Source organism: Artibeus jamaicensis, unplaced genomic scaffold, assembly GCF_021234435.1.
Source record: "Artibeus jamaicensis isolate MK-2021 breed Jamaican fruit bat unplaced genomic scaffold, CSHL_Jam_final contig_3175, whole genome shotgun sequence".
Lineage (NCBI taxonomy): Eukaryota > Metazoa > Chordata > Mammalia > Chiroptera > Phyllostomidae > Artibeus > Artibeus jamaicensis.
Genome location: NW_026521739.1, coordinates 15632 through 35719, shown reverse-complemented (window position 1 = coordinate 35719; position 20088 = coordinate 15632). Strand labels below are relative to the sequence as shown.

At 37.2% G+C, this 20088-nt stretch overlaps 1 protein-coding gene across 2 annotated transcripts in view; it reads right to left on the bottom strand.

Moving 5' to 3' along the window:
* UGP2 (UDP-glucose pyrophosphorylase 2) overlaps nucleotides 1-19381 on the bottom strand; it is a 59122-nt gene extending 39741 nt beyond the window's left edge. The window contains exons 1-3 of one of the 2 annotated variants that reach the window (XM_037126302.2): nucleotides 19217-19381; nucleotides 3954-4081; nucleotides 2997-3104 (exon numbers count right to left, since the gene is read on the bottom strand). In XM_037126302.2, the coding sequence (XP_036982197.1) occupies nucleotides 2997-3104; nucleotides 3954-4067 (222 nt within the window). In that variant the 5' untranslated portion in view covers nucleotides 4068-4081; nucleotides 19217-19381. Of the gene's footprint in view, nucleotides 1-2996; nucleotides 3105-3953; nucleotides 4082-18241; nucleotides 18582-19216 lie in introns of those variants that run through there. The other variant, XM_037126301.2, reaches the window with a different exon arrangement.
* Nucleotides 19382-20088: the final 707 nt, after the last annotated feature.

The following is a 20088-nucleotide window of genomic DNA, read 5'->3' as shown; positions in this document are numbered from 1 at the left end:
GGACTGTTTGTTCTAGTTCTGAGAACAATGTCATTGGTATTTTGATAGGGATTGGAATGAACCAGTAGACTGCTTTGGGTAGTGTGGTCATTTTAACAATATTAATCCTTCCATTTCATGAACATGGTATATCCTTCCGTTTATTTGTGTCCTTTTCAATTTATTTCTTCAGTGTCTTTAATTTTTTAATTGATTTTAGAGCAGGGGAGAAGAGGGAGAAAGAAAGAGAGAGAAAGAGAAAGAGAGAGAGAGAGATACCGACTTGTGCCATCCACTCATGAACTTTTATGTGCTTTGACCGAGGCTCAAATCTACAACCTTAAGGAATCGGAACAATACTCGAACCAACTAAGCAATCCAGACAGGGCAATTTCTTCAGTGTCTTAATGTTTTCGGAGTACGAGTCTTTCACCACATTCGTTAAATTTATTCCTAAGTATTTTATTATTTTTGATACAATTATAAATGGGATTATTTTCTTGTTGTGGCTAGGATTTCCAATACCACATTACATAATAGTCATAAGAGTGGACATCCTTTTCTTGTTCCTCATCTCAAATGAAATGCTTTCACCTTTTCACCATTGGGTATGAAGTTAGCTGTGGGCTTGTCATAGACAGCATTTATCAAGTTGAGTTAAGTTCCTCTACCCACTTTGTAGAGTTTTAATCATAAATCCACGTTGAATTTTGTCAAATGCTTTTTCTGTATCTATTGAGATAATCATATGATTATTGTCCTTAGTTCTGCTGATGTTACTAATCACATTATTTAGCAGATGTTGAACCAGCCTTGCATCCCTGGTATAAATCCCACTCGACCATGGTACATAATCCTATAATGTATTGTTAAATAAGATTTGCTAGTATTTTGTTGAGAATTTTTACGTCTATGTTCATCAGAGATACTGGCTCATAATTTCCTTTTTTTTGCAGTATCTTTGTCTGGTTTGGGTGTCAGAGTAACACTGGCCTCATAGAATAAGTTTAGAAGCATTCCTTTCTCTTCAATATTTTGAAATAGTTTAAGGAGAAGTTCACTAATTCTTCACTAAATCTTTGGTAGAATTCACCTGTTAAGCCATCTGGGCTTTTGTTTGTTGGGAATTTACTGACTACTACTTCAATTTCATTGCTAGTTATTGGTTTGTTCAGATTGTGTTTCTTCCTGGTTTAGTCCTGGAAAGTTATGTTTCTAGAAATTTGTCCATTTCTTCCAAATTGTTCAATTTATCAGCATATAACTGTTCCTGGTATTCTGTTCCTAGTATTCTTTAATTGTCCTTTGTATTTCTGTAATGTTGGTGGTAATCTTTCCTTTTTCATTCCTGATTTTACTTATTTGGGTTCTCTTTTCTTTTTCATGGTAAATCTTGTGACATTAGAGGTCTGTTAATTTTTTAACCCTTTCAAAGAACAAGCTCTTAGTTTCATTGATCACTGTATTATTTTTCTAATGTCTATTTTGTTTATTTCTGCTCTGATCATTATTACTTTTCTTCTATTTAATTTGAGTTTTGTGTTCTCCTTTTTCTAGTTCATTTAGGCATAAAGTTAGGTTGTTTACCAGGGATTATTCCTATTTCTTGACGTAGGCCTGCATGGCTATGAACTTTCCCCTTATAACTGCTTTTGCTGCATCCTATAAATTGTTGTAAAGTTGTTTTCATTTTCATTTGTCTCAAGGTAGTAATCTGTTGTTTAATCTCCATGTATTTGTGTTTGCTCCAGTTTTCCTGTTGGTAATTTCTAGTTTAATGCCACTATGGTCAAGAACTATAGGTGATATAATTTAAATCTTCTTGATTTACTGGTTTGTTTTTGTGGCCTAAAATGTGGTCTATCCTGGAAAATGTCCCATGTCCACTTACCAAAAATGCAAAATCTGCCTGGGAGAAAAATGTTCTGTAAATGTCTAAGTCAATCTGGTCTAATTTGGTATTTAAGGCCATTATTTCCTTACTAATTTTCTTTCTGGATGATCTATCTATCCATTGAGGTAGGTGGAATGTTAACATCCACAACTGTTGTTGTACTGCTATTAATTTCTGCCTTTACATCCATTAATATTTATGTACCTGGGTGCTCCTATGTTGGGTGCATATTTACAATTGTTATATCCCTTTCTTGGATTGACCCCTTAATCATTACGTAATATCTGTAGTTCTTTTTACATTCTTTGTTTTAAAGACTATTTTGTCTGATTGTGAGCATTGCTGCCAGAGCTTTATTATTGTTTCTGTTCACATGGAGTCTCTTTTCCATCCCTTCACTTTGTCTATGTGACTTTCAATCTAAAGTGACTCTCTTGTAGGCAGCATATAGATGAGTCTCGTTCATTTTCCCCATACCTTACACCTTTTGATTGGAGGATTTAGTTCATTTACATTTGAAGTAATTATTATAGGTATGTGCTTTTTTGTTTTTTTTCTCTTCTCTATTCCTTTCTCTTCTCTTAATCTGCCATTTTGTAGTTTTTAGGGTTTTTTGTTTTCTGGGGTTTTTTATTGTTGTTGTTGTTCTTCTCTGTTCCTTTCTCTTCTCTTGAGCTCTTCCCCTTGATTTGCTGATTTTCCTTAGCTTTTTAATTGGGTTCCTTTCTCTTTATTTTTTGTAGGTTTTAGTTTATGGTTACCATGAGGCTCATACATATCCATATATTTCTATGAAAGGCCCTCATATGTGACTTGTTTTCATTCTTGCTGCCTTCATTCTTGTCTCTTTACCCTTATCTTTTGCCATTTTAATTACACTTCGTTTTATCTGGCCTGGCACCTTGTTTCTACCCAGCAGCAGCACTGAGCTCCTTGCCCCTAGTTAAGGAGTAGTTTCATTTATACAGTCCTAAAATTACATTGGGCCCTTTGAAGGCAACCACGAGGTTGATGTGGCCCCTGGTGAAAATGAGCTTGACACCCCTGCTCTAGACTATACACCCAAAATTAAAACAATGTCCTAAATTCACTTAAATTTTCCTACAAATTATCTAAAACTTACCGAATCTTCTGGAGGTCTCTGGATTTTTCCCCAATCCACAGAAGGTCCCTTTTCTTGCAAAAATCTATGAAATAGCTTGCGAAATCCATCAAGGTCTTTTTTAGTGTGCTATGAAAACAGAAATTGTTGTTACAACTAGCAGAATGCTTAATGTTTAATAACACCAGGTAGATATTATACACTTAAAATACGTTTCAATAAAATTCTTATACTATTAGAACATGGAGTCTTTTTTATACCCCAACTTAAAACTCAAGAGGAAGGAAGATCTAATAGGAACTGCACTTAAAGAAATACAAGCAAATAAATCCTCCCCATCTCCCACCACTACCATGTAATCTGAATACCATTTGGTCCATGGGAATTCCAAATGGTTCTCTATATTTATTCACCAATATCTTTCTCTGTTTCTTTTATGTGAAAATTAATCTTCACCAAAAGAACAAAACGTAACATAGCACAATTAACCTCACAACTAATTTGTTAAGTACAAACTGAAATCTTAAAATGAAAAGGATAATCTATTGATTTATAAATAGAAAAGTAAACGCACTGCCTATTGTGGCATGTCTATTATACAATAGCTAACAAGTAGCACAGTTCTATTAGAATTGGCTCTTTAGAAAAGGTATGCAAGATATACAGTTCATAAACTAACTTTTCACAATTCTAACTGAACACTGATATCCATTTCTCCACCCGATGATACCAAAACACAGAATAAATGAAGTGTAATTTTGTTCTGATTGTCTTAGACTTTAGAAACTTCCTAGAAATAAAAAAGAAAAAGACAATGGTTTTACAATGGCCAAATGTTGAAAATCTTTAATTGTTAAGCAATCCTAATTTTTTATGTTCTCATTACATCTTGTGCTTATTTTAAACTGGATGATCAGCACCAGCAATAGGAATTCAGCATGTAGAGAATGAAAACTAAAAACACTGTAGATTCCTTACCTCAAACTCATGTGATGGTGCTGTAATGAGTATTTTTTCTAGTTCCTTCTTCACAGACAATTCTAGCTCTTGTCGAATGACCTCTTGAAACTGAGAAGCGCCATCTTGAGACATTGCTTTGCTAAGATCTTAAAACAAAAATATAAAACCATCAACTGAAAAATCAGATACCCATTCAAACAGCTGACAAGCTGTAACTGATTTCTTTCTAATGTTCCAGCAAATGAAAAGAGTTCAACACTATAGTCCCATCATCCTCACACAGAATTTCAGTAATGTTAATTAGTTGGGACTATATAATCATATGTGCTCAAATTTGACTAGTTGGTACATCTTTATGCTTTACTAGTATATCTAAAACACTAAACACTTTTGGGAAGATGGGGCAGGTGGAAGTAAGAGGATTAATTTTCATTTGTGTACATAATTCCATCTCTACTAACATTTCCTTCCTAGTCATCAAAACTGGAGAAACATCAGAACAATTGGAATAATGTTAATAAGGGTATGTTTATGGAACATGCTCTTATGGAACTGCTGCATCATAATTGAAGGGATCTAGCAATTTTGCAGAAGCAAAAGACTCCTCCCTCCTCTAGGCCAGATGAAAACTTTAAGAAATCCTTTCCATTTTAGAAGGACAGCCACTCCAGTTTCATATTTCTTACTAGAATAACCCCTTGAGAGATAGATAATGGCAATTCTAAGATGTCTACTTTTCTGGCATCAAAATTTTCATTAAAAAAAAAAAAAAAAGAATGACACAGGACTAATTCCCACCTGGCCCTTAATTTCAGTGAAGACATTTCTGTATTTATTTTTGTCAGACAAGACTATAAAGGCTTTTGGCATAGCTGGGCATCTCTGTGACAGATGGATCTTACTAAAGGTGACAGAAATAGCTTTTAGATGAAAACGAAAATAGAAAAACATACAAAAAATAAAACATCCCAGGCCCAAGTTCTTTGGGAGAAAAAGTGCCAACACAGGTGTTTTACACTTAAGTATCTAGATTGTAATTACCCTATTTCTTATAAAACAAGGGGCAATAATATTATTGTTCACCTTCCCCTTTACCCTCAATACCTAGTTAATTCAATCTTACTTTATAAATGTATTTGTGAAGCTTATGTTAAAATATTTTTTGATAACCAATTAGCTCTACAAATATTGGTTAATTTAGCAGAATCATATTTCACATCCATAAATTCTTTCACTTGTTACCGGAGAAAGGAACATTTATACACACAGAATTAAAGCCAACATAAAAGATATTTCTAGATACTTCTAAGGGCAGAAATTAGTATATTATGTTAACTCCTAAGGCAATTTATTTAATATAGACAGCCTCTCTCCCCCGAATATATAAAAATGTTAACAAATGAGATATTAAAATAGCTCTCCAAAAATATATTATGCATTTTTCATCATATTAAAATCCAAGAGAGGAAAAAAAGGGTATTTGGCGAGAGCACACAATCTAATCCTAAAATAGCCATTTTCTAACTGTGATCTTTACAGAAATAAACCACCACATAACTAAGTTTATGGACTCCAGCAAAACTACCAAAGTGATTGAAACTGTGATTCATAAATAAGGTCTTTTTGAGCAAAAAAAAAAACAACTCTACCCTAAACACGTGTTCCATAAATAACCTAAAGATAGGTTTCAACTAGTAAGTAGCAATTGTAATCTATAAAAGTTGATGATAATGGATAAGCATGCTTGTATAACTATGACAGATAACTAATAACCTCCTCCAGAACATTTTAAACTAGAGTTAATGTGACATCACCCACACATGTTCATGTTAAATTAGCTGTAACTTAAATTCTGTCACAGGTAAAGTCCTCTACTCTGCTACCCCACGTATACCTGTGATGTTTCTTCCCCAATCTTTAAGCCAACTCCCATATTAATGTTTAGAAAATAATATGGAAGCAAAATCTATAAATATAAAACCTCTAAATTAAAGAACACATGAATTACCATGGTCAGGTACCTCAGTATTGTCCCAATACACCAACCTTATGGACACTTATGAGAATCAACCAATGAATGTATAAATAAGTTAAACAACAAATCGATGTCTCTCCCCCTCCAAAATCAATTAAAAAAAATTAAAAAACAAACTAATTGTCTTTGTGTCACACTGATTAAAGTAGATCAAGAAATTACTATATAATGATTTTTTAAATGAAGGGTTTTTTTAGTTTGTTAGACTCAAAGACATCTACAGACTTGCTGTTTGTTGTTAAAGTTAGATCCTAAAGGTCAGCATTCACAGTCACATGCATAAAAAATACAGTGATGGAAACATTTAACTTACTTATATTCTGGGCAAATGCCAAAATGAGATAAAACTAAATGTAACTTCTAAATTTAAAAATAACTCTAGTAGCTGTCTGAGATTTGTCTACATGAGAACAGTCCAAAAAAAAATTCAAAACTCCACACCAAATTTCAAAGACTCTCTGCAGAACAATAGCGTACCAACGTACAGGACTTAAGGTCAAAAGGCAAAGAAACCGTGCCACTATCCTATCAAGCAAAGCTAAGAAGGCTGGCTGACAGGCTCACATTTAATATTATATGTGATCTTTGCCAGCTGTCGCAGGCTCAATCTTCAAACACTGATTCAAAAAAGGAGAACACAGATTCAAATTTGAGTTTTGACAAATAGCCCTAACCTTTATCCTCCCGTTTGTTTGACATGGCGCCAAATGCAGAAAAACAATTTGTATTCCTGCTACCCCCTCTACAAATATGAACAGCTTACACAACAAGAGAAAATTACAACACGCCTATCACTTCTACCCTATTCCACAGCTGTTTCCCTCTCCCCTCCCTGAGGAAAGTGCAACTGTGAAGTTCTGTTTTTAAGTGATTAAAGGCTAATAAGTTAGGGCTTTTAAGGAATAAAGAATATTCAAGAATAAAGAATAGTGCCCTTAATCAAGAAGAGTATGTATCTTGCACAGACCAGGACACACAGAGCTAGAAACCATTTCCCTTTGTAATGACCTTCTTATTCATCCTGATTTTTTAAAGAAAGGTCTGGACTTTCTGGGTAGGAAAAGAAATACAGATATTAGAAGCTTTCTTGGGCTTTTAGCATTCTCAGGTTACACTTCTGGCAATGACAGTTGACTTTCTAATGGAAGGTCAATTAAAGTATCCCTGAATAATGCAAGATTTCTAACCTAAAATGTTTTTTTTCCTCATTTCTTACCAATAGGGAATGGATTCTCTTTGACTTTAGAGAGTGGAATAGGAATCAACCATTTCATTAACTCAGTCATAAATCAAAACATTTTTACAGATGAGAGAGAGCATTTAATCTACCCTCAATTTTACAGATAGGAAAACAAAGTTGAATAGTTTAAGTGACTTATCCAAGGTCACAGTACAGGCCTTGAGGAATTCAGAATCAAAGCCAGTTTATGTTGAGGTCCAGTCCTACACAATGAGGTGAAACTATCTTGTGCATTTTTTTTCTCCTAGTTTAGCTCTTTAATCATGGCACAAAAATCCCTAAATAACTCCAAAAGCATTTCTATCAGAATGTCTTCTTATACTCAATGGAATAAAAAGGAAACTCCCTACCACATAAAATTGGGCTTACTACAATTAACTTGGTTGACTTAATTACAACTTAGTCAATTTGGGACAGAACAAGCAGTAACTTTATTTTTACAAATTTTCCCCCACCTCAATTTCCTAATTCTTCCTTGTTCACAAGAACTAAAATTTCCACATTGTGGAATTTCCTCTATTCAACTGGGGCCAACAACAATTTTTTTTAAAAAAAGGAGGAGGAGAAAGAGCAATAAATCGAGAGAGAGGAGACAATCTAACAAGTGATTGTTTTTATTTCTTAATTCGGGTGTTTCATTTCATCCGTTTCAGAAGTGTACATACTACCCTTCCCTAACGTCATGATACTGGCTGGCACAAACAGAACAACTTCACATTCTTAAGTAGAAAGATAGCTTCACAAAGCAAAGGCCATGGAAAGGATGAAAAAAGAGTACCAAGAGCAATAAAGAAGGTGAGTAGCCCTCTCCAGGCCAGGCCACCTCCCACCATTCATTATTTCTGAAGAATCCCAGCCTTCCTTGGAAACCTACACTAAGATGTACTCAAAATCAGAGAACTTCATCTTAAACCAGGAAATGGTTTAAAAACTCCAAGAATATAGTAGCAACTGGAAATAATAACAAATAAAGTTAAAGACACATACTGACTACATTTATGGCCAATTAAAGCTAAACATCCTCTTCTGTGGTTATACTACAGTCCTTTAAATTCAGTTATTTGTTCATTTTCCTCCTAGAAAAGCTTTTCTTATTTGGATTCCATTACCCAATATCATCCCACATCATCTTATACATCTCTGTCCAGGCCACAATTTCCATTCTTTTTTCTACTCCCTGAATTTCCTAAGATTCTCTCTCCACATCATTTTCCCCTCAATTATTCCTTTACCAATCTCCTTACTAATAACTCCCAAATATGTGACTCTCATCCTCATCTTTTTTTTCCCCCCCATGAGCTACAAGCTCACATTCCCTATAGTATTCTAGACCTTTTGCATCTGGATACTCAACTGGGTACCTCAAATTTAACATGTCCAAATCATCTAAATTCATTTCCCTGCCCTCCATGGCATTAACATTCTCCCAGTCACTCCTAGATGATCTAGAAATCTCAGTTATAATTGACTTTTCCCCCCTTTCTCCTGAATAGTACATCCAATCCAATATTATACTTAATTCAATTCCATTCACTGCTTTCTATTTCCACTTCTGCTACCTTAATTTCCCTCTCATTTTCACTCGTCTGGTCATAATGAAAACAGCTTTGTAACTATTCTGCCCATCTGTCACTCTAATCTGGTGGTACCAAGCAGAATGGATTGGTTCCCCCTAAAGTACAACCTTAATCATATTACTTCTCTTCCTTGTTTCATGGGAAATATATACAATTCCTTGGCTAGGAATGTCTTTAAAAAAAGTTGAAGTACCCCTTTTGAGTAGCCAAAGCTAATGAAGGTGCTAAAGCAGAAGGCCTAAAGGCTGCAATTTCCTCTTCTGCTTGTGACATCTCAATAGTACTTCTAAAACTTTAATGTGCATACAAATCACCTGGAGGGCTTGTTAAAACACAGATCTCTGGGCAACCTCCCAAAGATTCTGACTCAGTGGGTCTGGAGTGGGGAGAATATGCATTTCTAATGAGTGAATGCTGCCAGTATTGCTTTGAGTAGCTCTGATATAGATTATACTCCATCTTAATATATTTGTAGTAGCCATGCACATTGTTCTTCTCCCTACTCCAATGTTTTTCTGTCATCTATTCTCTGCCCCAAGGCCATGTGCTTAAGAAATGGCACCAGGCCCAGATTTTAAAGCCTTCCCAGTGATTGTTTTAATCATGAAACACAGTATGTATAATTCTGGCCAGTGAGCCAATGAGGGTAGTTTGCCAAAGGACCTGGGAGAAAAGCATTTCTCACTAAGAAAAAGAAACACATGAGAAGAAATAGTGCCTTTTTCACTCCTGGACATAATGAGTATGTGTTCATCTGTCACCTCCAGTTTCTTCTGCTATTTAGTGAGCTTCAAGACAGCTGACCCAAGAATGAGATAGATGTGCTTAGGAGTGCAGAAGGAAGGAAAGACTGATGCAATTGCTGTACTGAATTAACCAATGCTGGAACACCCTACTTCAACATTCATGTGATACAAGTCCCTCATTTTTTTAAGCCAACTGAGGTGGTATTTTTCTGCTCTATGAAATTAAAATCATATTAAGTATTAAAGTTTGTTCCAAAACACACATCACAAGTGTCATTCAATGCTTTTATAGAAGAGTAGACAGAAATGAGGAGAGAAAAATGGAAGGTAATAGCCTAGTGTGAATTCTAAAATCATGAGAATCACCCCAACCTTCAGGAAACCTAATACCTCAGCCCACAGAGGCTCAAACCCTGTGACTTTAGCTTCTGCTATATTGGAAGTGGCATTCCTAGTGTTCTAGGTGGTAGCTTCTGAAGATTAAAAGAGGCCTTCCTTTCTACCACAACTCTTTATGTTAACTATGTTATTCAACTTTTCCCCCTCAACACTTACCTCAGCACCTGGCACACAGTACAGGCACCTGATAATGTGTAAATAAATGGGAGATCTTAAATTCTTATATTAGTGGCTTGAGTAGTCACTAATATATCATTTGTCAGAGTTCAATTGTAATCTCCTCCTAGAAATCTTCTAAACCAACCAAAGTTTCCCATTACATGTTCACATGGTAGATCCTTGTGCCAATCTTTTATAACATATTTTTAAAAATTAATTCAATGTCTATTTATCCAACAAATTACAATCTCTTTAAGAACAAATCATCTCTATTTTGTTCACTGCTATAGTGCCACTGCTATAACACACGCATGAGACACAGTAAATAAGTAATGCTTATTAAATAAAAAAGGAATAGCCTATTATGATAGTTATGTATTGGGTACAGATGAAGAAGACAAAGTCCAGTCTCGTGACAGTAGTGCTTTTAAGAGCCATGTCTGGTCATAGGGAAAGGGAGGCTAAGAAAAGTGTGCCCTGGGTACTTGAAGTCCCTACGGCTTCTCAAGCAAAGGCTGATTTATTAGTCAAGTATCAGAGATGTGGTCAAAGAAATTCCAAAATGTAGGTGATCTAGACAAAATGATTTTGAAATTTCTTTTCAATTTCTTATTATCTAATATATATGTTAGCGTAATGTTTTCACTAACTTCAGATATTAAACAAATTAGGCAATTATAAGTACCACTCTCTACCCAATTATGCCACTGGAGCTACCAAAATTGGGCAATTATACTTAGGCTTTGCTTAATTTAGGAAAAATACAGAAAAGTTATAGTCCATGGCATTCAATCATATAAGAAAAGTCAAAAAGTTGATTTTATATGATTGATTTTTTATGATATTTTAGTATTAAAGTCAATGTTGATTATTTTATTGCAAACTACAGTATAACAGTTTATATTTACAAATTTTTAATGCCTCATCTTTACACACACATGAATGTTTAATAAACGCCTTTTGGTAACAAAAAAAACTCACTGGGCTTTTTAGAACTGTTCCAATATTCCAGCACTGAATGTCCAGAGCCCCTTGCTAAGAGAGTTTTGCTAACCATGCACTGCTTACTTTAAAAAAATTTTACTGGGATGGGAGAAATAGACCAAAAAATGTACTTGAAAAATAACTAAATAAAAATTTAAAAAAATTTTTAACTGTTAGAATTTATAACTAAACCAGACTTCTCATTAGCAATTAAGAATAACTTTGCACTCATACAACAAAATAGCTCTTAAATCTAAACTCTAAAAAACAAAAACAAAAAATATCACTTTTGAAAACAAAACATTCACAAGAAATATATCAACTAGTTACCACCTGGCATCAAATTTAATGGATGATAAGAAAGATGGCATGCCAAGGAGCCTACCGCACTCATTTGCTGAGAGGAGGGAAAAAGAATACAACACAAAATCACCACCAAGGACCAAAAACTTATTTGGCAGGCCTGCTCTGTAATTTTATATTTGTGCACTTAGATTAAATTTTTAAGCTCAGAAAGGCTTTAAGGTCAGTGAATGAGTCCAATTTCCTTATCTTAAAGATGAAATGGGGCAGGGCAAGGCAGGGTGCTGACTTGCTTAAGGACACAGTGGTGGTGCTAACCTGGAATCCAAACCCTGCTGCCCCATACCCTGCTCTTCTTATTGGAGGAAGGTCTCCCCTTTCTTTGTTACAGCTGTATCCCACCAAATCTGAATAAAAACTGGCAAAAACTCACTATGTCTATTATGTGATGTTATTATGTGAGGTTAAAACTATATATCAGAATAAGCATTCTCTTATGCTCTTCAGCTTTTCCTTCTATATAGTTTATTTTCTGGGCAATGAAAAATCGAAGAAAGCTTTTATGCACTCTATAAATATTTTATTACCAAAGCTAAGCGTTTTACCATTGGCATAAATGAACCCAAAACAGTGCACAGAATTGTGTTATTCTGTTTTCCTGCACTCACTGGAAATTTTAAAATTCTAGGCAGGGTTATAACATAAAGGAAACATCACATCATCCTTTGCCAGAGCAGCAACTACAGAAAAACACAAATGCCAATCACCTTGTCTGCAGGTCTCCACAGCCAAAGAGCAAGTAGTGCTATTGTTAAAGGGAGTGTCTCCTACAATGGTATTTTTTACAATTTGTTGACTAATAATTAAAAAGTGGATTAAGCATAATATGACTGTTTTATGTACATGAATACAGTAATGTTTTTAAACCACAAGCTAAATCACAGAGAAACAAGGAACTCTTTTGATTTATATAAAAAAATAACAAATATCTAAAAGTGTTTTTGGAAAATGAAATATTTTGTTGTTTATATAAGTTAACTAAGACAACAAGCCAGTTTCTCCATGATTCTCAAAAAACAATCCTTAATTATCAAAATGGTTTGGGGGCACAATCAATTTCATTTGGCAATGGCTGAGAAAAATAAACAATGGAACTGTTGGCAGAGGCAGAATTTGAGCCCTAGACAATTACTGTCCAGCAAACTAAAGGAGATGCCTGCATTACCAATCAAGAGAACTAGGAAACAGATTTCAAATGAAGTATTATCTCCTTTCTCTCACGTAAGCCCAATCAAAACCCACAAACTTTAATTCTCTTTCAGTAGCTTAGCAAGCCAACTTTCAAAGAATTTAATAAGCTATTAATAAAAAATGCATGCCTGGTAGAGTTTTAGAGGTCTCAGTCAACTAATAGTCATTGTGCCTGAACAATCCATTAAATTACCCAAGATGTCCACAATTCAAACACTATCATAACAAGTTTAACTATATTTTAGAAAAGAAATTGTAGGCTGTGTCAAAATGACACCAGTCTTTAGAAAAACTCCAGCTTCTAACCAGATACTAAGCAATCAAAAAGGTGGTAGGTAAGTGAACTAACTACCTCATTCCACTAAAGCCCAAACCCTCAGAGGATCTCCCCAACAGTTTTATTCTAATATTGCTGAAATTTTCTCCACTGGCATAAATATTAGCTATCAAAAGAAATAGCATTACGAAAAGTTAGTATAGTCAACCCTTAATCAATCATTTTTCCAGAACTGGTTTGACTTTCAAACATTTGTTCATGTTAACTTTTCAATGATGAACATATCTGACTTTCTGGGAACTCCTGCACTCTCACAAAAAGTACCAAACACAGCTGGGTGGAACTGGAAAACTATATATTATCTTTTTGCCTAGGACATTTCCATTATTAGACCAACTAATGTTCCTCACATAAAATTAAGTATCCTATTATTTTAATTAAAACTACAACTGTCTATGAAGAAAAATAACACAGAGTATGTAAATACACGTTACAAGAAAACATCTATTGCCCCAAAATGAACATCTTAATTTCCTCATAAAGTTAATTTTTCAATTTATCTTCACAATATTAAAATGACACTACTGAAAATTTACCAGCTAGTATTTCTTATTTCTCTAATGTTCCTTGTCAATTTCTTTTTTCCTTAATTGGCTTTCACAAATGAAAATCAACCATCTTACCAGAAGACTCAGTTATCAAGAACAAAGTCTAACCACAGAGATCACAGGTCCACAGTGGAAAACAAAATTTTCATCAGCTCAACTCTTCATTTTGAGTCTAATTTTACATTTATAACTGTGACTCTGAATTTAATTAAATCCCGCACTCTCTAGCAACATAATGAATCCTAAGGCACATCTTTAAAAAAACGAGGAGTGTGTCTTAGTCATTGCTTTGCCACCTCTAGTCCTGCCTCAGAATCCATGCCACAATCCCTCCGGGCTAAGAGCATCCTAGGCCTCTAAATAAGCAGCAACAAGCTACATTTGGTGTTAGGATTTGAGAAGAACCAGGTTAAGGTCCAACCTCCAACACCTGGCCCAGAACATTTTTCATCCCTGTATTCATCAGAGACCCCTCTAGTTATAATTAGCTCAACTAATCCTCCCTGGCTCGCTGCCATCTACCAAACAAGCATCAACAAAAAACGTCATAAAAATAGAATTCCAACAAATGGGAAAGTTGGGAAGTCTGAAATATTTTTTAAACACAGAGATACTCAAAAGACTTTCTTGAAATATAAGAAAGTACCTCAATTTAACATTAAGAGACATATTTACATAATTTAGGTAAATAAAGTTCCTCTACTACTACAGTATAAGCACATAACATGGCCTTAACTGGCTAGATGACAATAGTCCTTGCACCATTTATAAGACTCAAGTCATGTAGGGGGACTACCCCAAAGCAGTCAACTTTTAAAAAAGCAAATTCCAAATGGCATGGAATGACAAACCTGGCAAAAAGTCAGAGCTACCTGGCTGGTTTAGCTCAGTGGATTGAGCACAGGCCTGTGAACCAAAGCATCACCAGTTTGATTCCTAGTCAGGGCATATGACTTGGGTTGCAGGCCAGGTCCCTGATGAAGGGCCCCCAAGAGGCAACCACACGTTTCTCTCCCAGTCTTTCTCCCTCTCTTCCCCTCTCTCTAAAAATAAATACAATCTTTAAAAAAAGTCACAGCTGCTGATTACCTCTAGCACCTCCAACTGTGATAAGGAGCCCCTTCTCACTCAGCTAGTACTCACATATATTTAGAATAATTGGGGGCCCTGAAAAACCTCTTCAAGGGGAGAGAACTAGCAAATGGGTAAGTAATATCACAGGCAGGCAGGCAGGTGACCTGAGGGGAGAATACACCAAACTAGGGTATTATGCCCTAGAACTATTAAAGAGTCTTCCTCTGAAAAGAAATCTTAAGTGCCCAAGGAACACAGGTTGGGAGATGCCCAAGGAACACTGAACCTTCTTTTGGCCAAGGAATATATACTGAGAACTCTCCTATTGACATTAAGTAGTTTTATGAATTGAATATCTTTACCTTAAAACTTATGGTTAAAGCACTTGAGAGTGGAGATGCTCAGCTTTTCTGTAAAAGCACATTGCCTAGGTTTGGGGAAAGAGATTCAAGCCAAGTACAACCCAATTTCTAGGAAATTCAGAAACACATGTACACAACACATCTTCTGAATTTCATGTTCCCACATAAGAGACACACAAGAAATACCAATATAGAAAACTGACTTTGTAAGCATTCAAAAAAAAATGTTGTTGACTGGACTTAAACAAACTGTCACCAACCATGTATTTACATTACTGTTAAGCTTCTTTTCTAAACCCCACACTTCTTTTTTTTTGTTGGGGTTAAACATATCAACTCCCAAGTACTAGGGGCCTGACCACCAAACCTGAAAGAGGAAAATAAAGACCTGTCATACCTGCCTGTTTGTTTATTTCTGTTGATGACCTACGGTTATCTTTATGGTGGCAATACTATCTGAAAGGTCACTGTCATTTTAAGAAAAAAAAAGTAAAAATTATGGCCATCTAATATGTGACTAGTAAATTCACATAATTCATCTCATTTTTGCCTCTCAATAACCCTGTGACATAAGTATTAATACCCAATGTTTATATAAGTAGAAACAGGCTCAGAAAAGTTACGTATCTAAGGTTACCTCTGAGCAACAGGGTTCAGAACTAATTCCATACCCTTTTATCTTTCTCAACATTTACATAATCTTAAGAGGTGTTATCAAAACAAAAATGTAGGCTAACTTGCTAAAAAGTACATGGAAAGAGCTGAATTTCTTATTTATCATTCATGACAAATTCTCATAGAGCACCAACCACTACAAGATACTTTATTTGTCCTAAGGATATGATACAATGCCCACAGGGAACTGACAGTCTAGGAGAAACACGTCATTTAGATACCTAAGTTTTAAGAGGCAAAGGGTATTGGAAAGGACAAAGGTTTTAGACACATCTACACACACGAGTCTTTACTAGCTGTGAATTTTGAATAAGATATTTAAGTTTTCTCAGCTGTAAGGTGAATATAAGCATCTGCTACCTCACAGGGCTCTTGTAAAGCTAACTGAGACAACATATGAAGACAGTTAGGGGCCTAATAGTCGTTCAATCTTTGCCTTATGAGTGGCACAACCTATGTATCAATGAATGGAAATATCAGTAAGTACTACAACAAAGATCAAAAAATTTGATCAACTAAAAAACTTCAAAAACAAAAATCCCAATCCTTACACTTGCAAACTGATCTGTGGAGACAGCTAACTCATTGGCCAATTAGGTTTATCATTTATAACAGCAGCAGAGCTCATTGATCGTATAAAGGGTTTACAATGGAAGTACAAAAAAAATTATATTTAATTCTTACCCAAGGATGTGTTTATTGCTTTTAGAAAGAGGGGTTTTCTGTATGAGTTTCAAAAAGGAGTAAACCCCCAACCTTTCAGTGTAAAGGGACAACAACGTACACGGTGCAATGCACCCTGTAACCAACTGAACCACCCGAACAGAGTGTGAAGCACGAAACTTAAACAATGATAAACAGGAGGACAATCATGTTAATTTGGGGGCCCGGAGCAGCAGGAAGAAATGTCATCGCTGTGCAAAACTGCCAATTTAAAAGGAAAACTACCATTTAAAGCAAAAATGTATCCCAATGAAACACAATGCTGGACTGAGTCATGGAATACTAGTCTGAATAAGTCTAGTTAGTAGTAATGCATCTATAATAATTTCTTAGTTTTCACATGTATGCAATTGTCCTATAAATTTAAAAGTATTCCAAAATAAAAAGCTTTTTTAAAAAAGTAGATGACAACAGAAAGAAATGACAACATTGACATCAACTCTCAGGTATTGCCACTTGATTTAGAATCTCCTGAAGACAAACAGCCTTTAACAGTAAAGGTTGTGAAATCAGTCAACGCACACCACCTCTGCAAGCTATTCTAAAACACAGCAACATGGAACAGCTAGAGTCTAACAAACATTCTTAGCTTTTAAAGAGAAGTGACTTGTCTACTTTTACCTAGCATACTGTTGCAAAATAATGGTTTTCTGGTAACTAAATTTTGTTGTTGCAAAACCAGCACATTACTTCTGCCGTGCTTTTTCTGACTCAGGCATTTATTCAATAAGCACTTAAGAAGCATCTCTTACCACATGTAAGGTATAACATGAATCTGAAAGGTATAACATGAATCTGAAAGGTATAACATGAATTTGAAAGTCTAATGACAAGTGACATTTCTGACCTTAGTGCAGAGGCAGGAATGTGTCCCCTCTGTTTCCATAAGGCAAGCCATCAAATTCTCTTAGATTTTTATACAAAACTCAAAGAAGAGTTAATGAAGTGATGTAAAATTTACTAGGGCATTTTTATTCCCAGGGTCAAATGAGAGCCATTACCAACACTTTTTTTAAAAGTACATCTACATTTATTGAAGAGTCACATTAAGTGGTTTTGAACTTTACCAGCTGTGTGTTCAGCAAGATGGCTGAAGCTTTCATACTCTGGGGTCCACGAGAAAACGTTTTTTTGCAGAGCAGAAGGCAAATTTTATGCTATCAACTGGTGATGAGGTTTATGATAGCACCAATTTCAAACTGTGCAAGGTATACACACATACACACAATGTTACTGCTTAAATCAGTTGAGTAATTCCCTAACGCTTTCTAATATACATGTAGAACTTAGAGGGCAATTTTCAAATTTCAAAGAAATCTCAATAATCTTCGCAGATTGTAAAGAAGGGAAAAATAAACACAGCAATGCAGCAAAGTCATTTCTCCTGCTGAAATGACCTCCAGCTTCTACGAGCTACTCCCGGTTTCGCAATAAATGAATCTGAGACTCAAACCAAGCACACATACGGAGTAGGAGCTGAGAACAACACTCAAGCTCTCCTAACAGTCCTGGCAAAACCCACCTGCCTTCACTCAGCCCTCCCAGTTCCCCTTTTTGTCCGTGCACACTCAGTTACCTCAACTCCGACCAGGAAAAGAAAACATTATCAGCAACCAAAATCCTGTTTTATAATCATTTACAGCCACTATCCCGGGGAGTTGGAGTGCCACTTAACTGATTTCAGGGCGACAGAACGAAACCCAGCAGTGCACAGGGGTGTAAGTTATACGTATCCGAAACGCCAGTCCAGCAGTTCACTGCAGCTCAGATGTCAATTTAACGAAAAAGGTTTCGCAAATAGTGTCTCAAATGAACATACCCACCAACCCTCTCAAGTGCCAGTACCCAAATTCCGCTGAAGCAACCCGGGAGATAAGAAGAAGTGTGTCTTACCTTGTACAAATCTCGACATTTTAGGGATTTATTAAAATACTCTGGTTTTTATATGTTAATTTCCAGAGAAGTCACGCTTATCAAGTAGTGATTTCCTCCCCTTCTTTAACAACCGACGTGTTCTTTCTCCTCTTCCAATGTTTCGCTACTTAAGAATTTATTGAAAGCGATTAAAACTGCCTCAAAAAAGAAAAAAAAGAAAACCTCCACTTCCAAAGACAGAAACTTGGTGCGACTGGGTCTGCTTGTAACTCCTGGCTACACTGCGTTCCTGACACAAACGAGGGCCAACTGGAGACTCCCAGGAAAGGTAAAAATCACACGAACTTAAATTTCATCAATGAAAGAGGCGGATCTACAGCGGCTATTTCACCGCCCCTGGGTCCCCACGCCCTCCCGAGCTCAACACTGACTGGTGCTGGAGGGGCCGCGTGCCTGGCTCCCTCCCCTCAACGCAATCCAGCCTCCTGGCCAGTTCTCCGCAAAACCGGCCAACAGCGGCCCCCACCCGAGCAGTTTTCGGAGAGGCGGAAGAGGCGCGTGAGGCCGGCGGCGGGGGGGGGGGGCGAGAAGGAAGCAACCATTTTTACCAGCCCATAAATATCCTGGGACTAGGAGGTGCTAAGAATTCCCTGCGAGGGCGGGCCGGGGCCTCCAGCTCCCCGCCTTCCCGTTCCGAGCTGCGAAACCCTAGCCGATGCATTCTCAGGATGGGAGGGGCCGAAGACTCATCGCCCCTCCCCCGCGGCAAACCTAGGGGCCTCCCGCAAGGAAAGAACCCGCGTGCAGCCCAGAGTCCGATGAACAGGAACCCGGGAAGGCCAGATCCTCCTCGCACACATCCCAGTCCCTCCTGCCCATCGCTCTTCCAAACCCCAAATTTGGCCTCCGGGGCCACACGGGGAGTACAGGACAAAGGTTCTACACATCTCAGAGTGGGAAACACACACCCCCAAAACTGCCGCCGAGACCCACCTTCCTCTTCTTCCTTTGGCAGCTGGGAAATTGAGGGCGTTCCTGGTGCCCCAGGAAGAAGGCCCGCAGGCTGAGTGAATGTAACCTCAGAGGCACCCTTCTCTTTCCCTCCGTACCCTTAAGGACACAAGCACACCCCAAATCCCTTGCCCGCAGTGGCCGCCCAGCTGCTAAACCCCTCCGCCCAACCAGCTGCTGGCTACGGATCCCTGAAACCCACCCCCCGACTTTCTTCTAAATTTCTAAATAGTTCCCCTCCCCCTCCGTTTGGAGCAGCCCCCTCGGTGCGGAATTGTTCCGGCCGCGCAGACGAACAGGAGCAGCCGCCAGTCAGGGACCGAAGCGTACGCAAGACTTGGCCAATGAGAAGCGCGGAGGTGTCAGGAGGCGGGGCGTCTGGGGTCCTGAGAAGCCCACCCGAGTTAGGCGCCGAGCCAAAGGTGGGGATTCCGCGCATTGGCTACGTATCTGAGGTGGCTGACAGCACTATTTCGCCAGTAAAATACCCCACTTTCTACAGATACTTAAGCGAGGGAGTGGTTATTTTTCGGTCTGAAAAATGTTTCCGCTTGCCAGAGGCTGAAGATAGATACCTATCCGGCGGATAGAGCTAGAACACCAGACAGCGCCTCTCCCGGGAGACCTCAGGCTTTTCTCACAAACTGTACGCACAGTATCTGTTTAGGGAAGGGTGAAGATACCTTAAGGAATAAGCAGGGGATGTGTGGGGCCCACTAACAGGAGGAGGGATTTAGAACGTGAAAGAGAGTGCCGAATGAAGGCTTCTATTCCTGTAGAAATTTCTACTGTGATAGGCTTTTATTCGGTTCCTATTCTGTAGAGATTTCTGTTGTAATAGGCATTTACTTTTC